Source organism: Terrapene carolina, unplaced genomic scaffold (assembly GCF_002925995.2).
Source record: "Terrapene carolina triunguis isolate 2854851 unplaced genomic scaffold, T_m_triunguis-2.0 Scaffold771, whole genome shotgun sequence".
In the NCBI taxonomy this organism is placed as follows: domain Eukaryota; kingdom Metazoa; phylum Chordata; order Testudines; family Emydidae; genus Terrapene; species Terrapene triunguis.
The window spans coordinates 938,788-939,518 of NW_020665122.1; the positions used below are offsets into that span (position 1 = coordinate 938,788).

The window sequence follows — 731 nt, forward strand, 5'->3', positions numbered from 1 at the left end:
ACCCCTTCTCCCGTCGGCTGGAGCTGCCTTCCTCCAGCCCTGGGTATACGGGGAACCCTCGCCTGGCGCTGGGATGCAGCCACCTCTGGGGTGGGGCTGGTTATACAGGGACCCCTCGCCCGGCGCTGGGCTGCAGCCACCTCTGGGGTGGGTGTGGCCGGGTCGTAGCCCTGCCCCCTCTATTGTGATGTCCCAGTGGGTTCCGTGCCCCCTGTGCTGGGCGATGCCTGTGGCCTCCCAGCTGCTGCTGCCCCTTTGCCTCAGCCTCCTGGCCCCCCGGGCACCTGGCTGCCTCGACTGTTTCTCCACCCCGCAGCAGCGCCTGCGCGTCTGCCAGGTCTTCCTGGGTCACACCAGCTCCCGGCACGTTGCCTGCCTGGGCGCCCTGCGGGCCGCCTTCCAGCCCCACACCCAGCTGGTGGTGGGTGAGTGGGGCCCCGGAGCCAGGCGGCCGGCTGGCCCTCCAGCCTCACCCCGGCCTCCTCCCGCAGCTCTGTCTTCCGTTCCCTCTGTCCCTCCTGTCTATCTGTCCATCCAGCCCTCCCACAGCTCCACTGCGCTCCAGCCTGTCCTTCGGCCTCTGCTTTAGCTTCCCCTGAGCCTTTGTTCCATCTCCAGCTCCATCACCCACCCATCCCTCAGCTCCATCCTTCCCTTCCTCCAGCTTAACCGCTCCCTGGCCCTCCATCCCTAGCTCCATCATCCCTCCGTCTTCACCCCATCCATCCCTA

General features: G+C 67.9%; 1 protein-coding gene across 1 annotated transcript in view; it reads left to right on the forward strand.

The window, feature by feature from the left end:
• Positions 1–223: 223 nt before the first annotated feature.
• The window catches only part of SPACA6 (sperm acrosome associated 6), a 6,854-nt gene continuing 6,346 nt past the window's right edge, over positions 224–731 (forward strand). The window contains exon 1 of the mRNA XM_026660424.1: positions 224–425. Within this exon, the coding sequence (XP_026516209.1) occupies positions 224–425 (202 nt within the window). The remainder of the gene's footprint in view (positions 426–731) is intronic.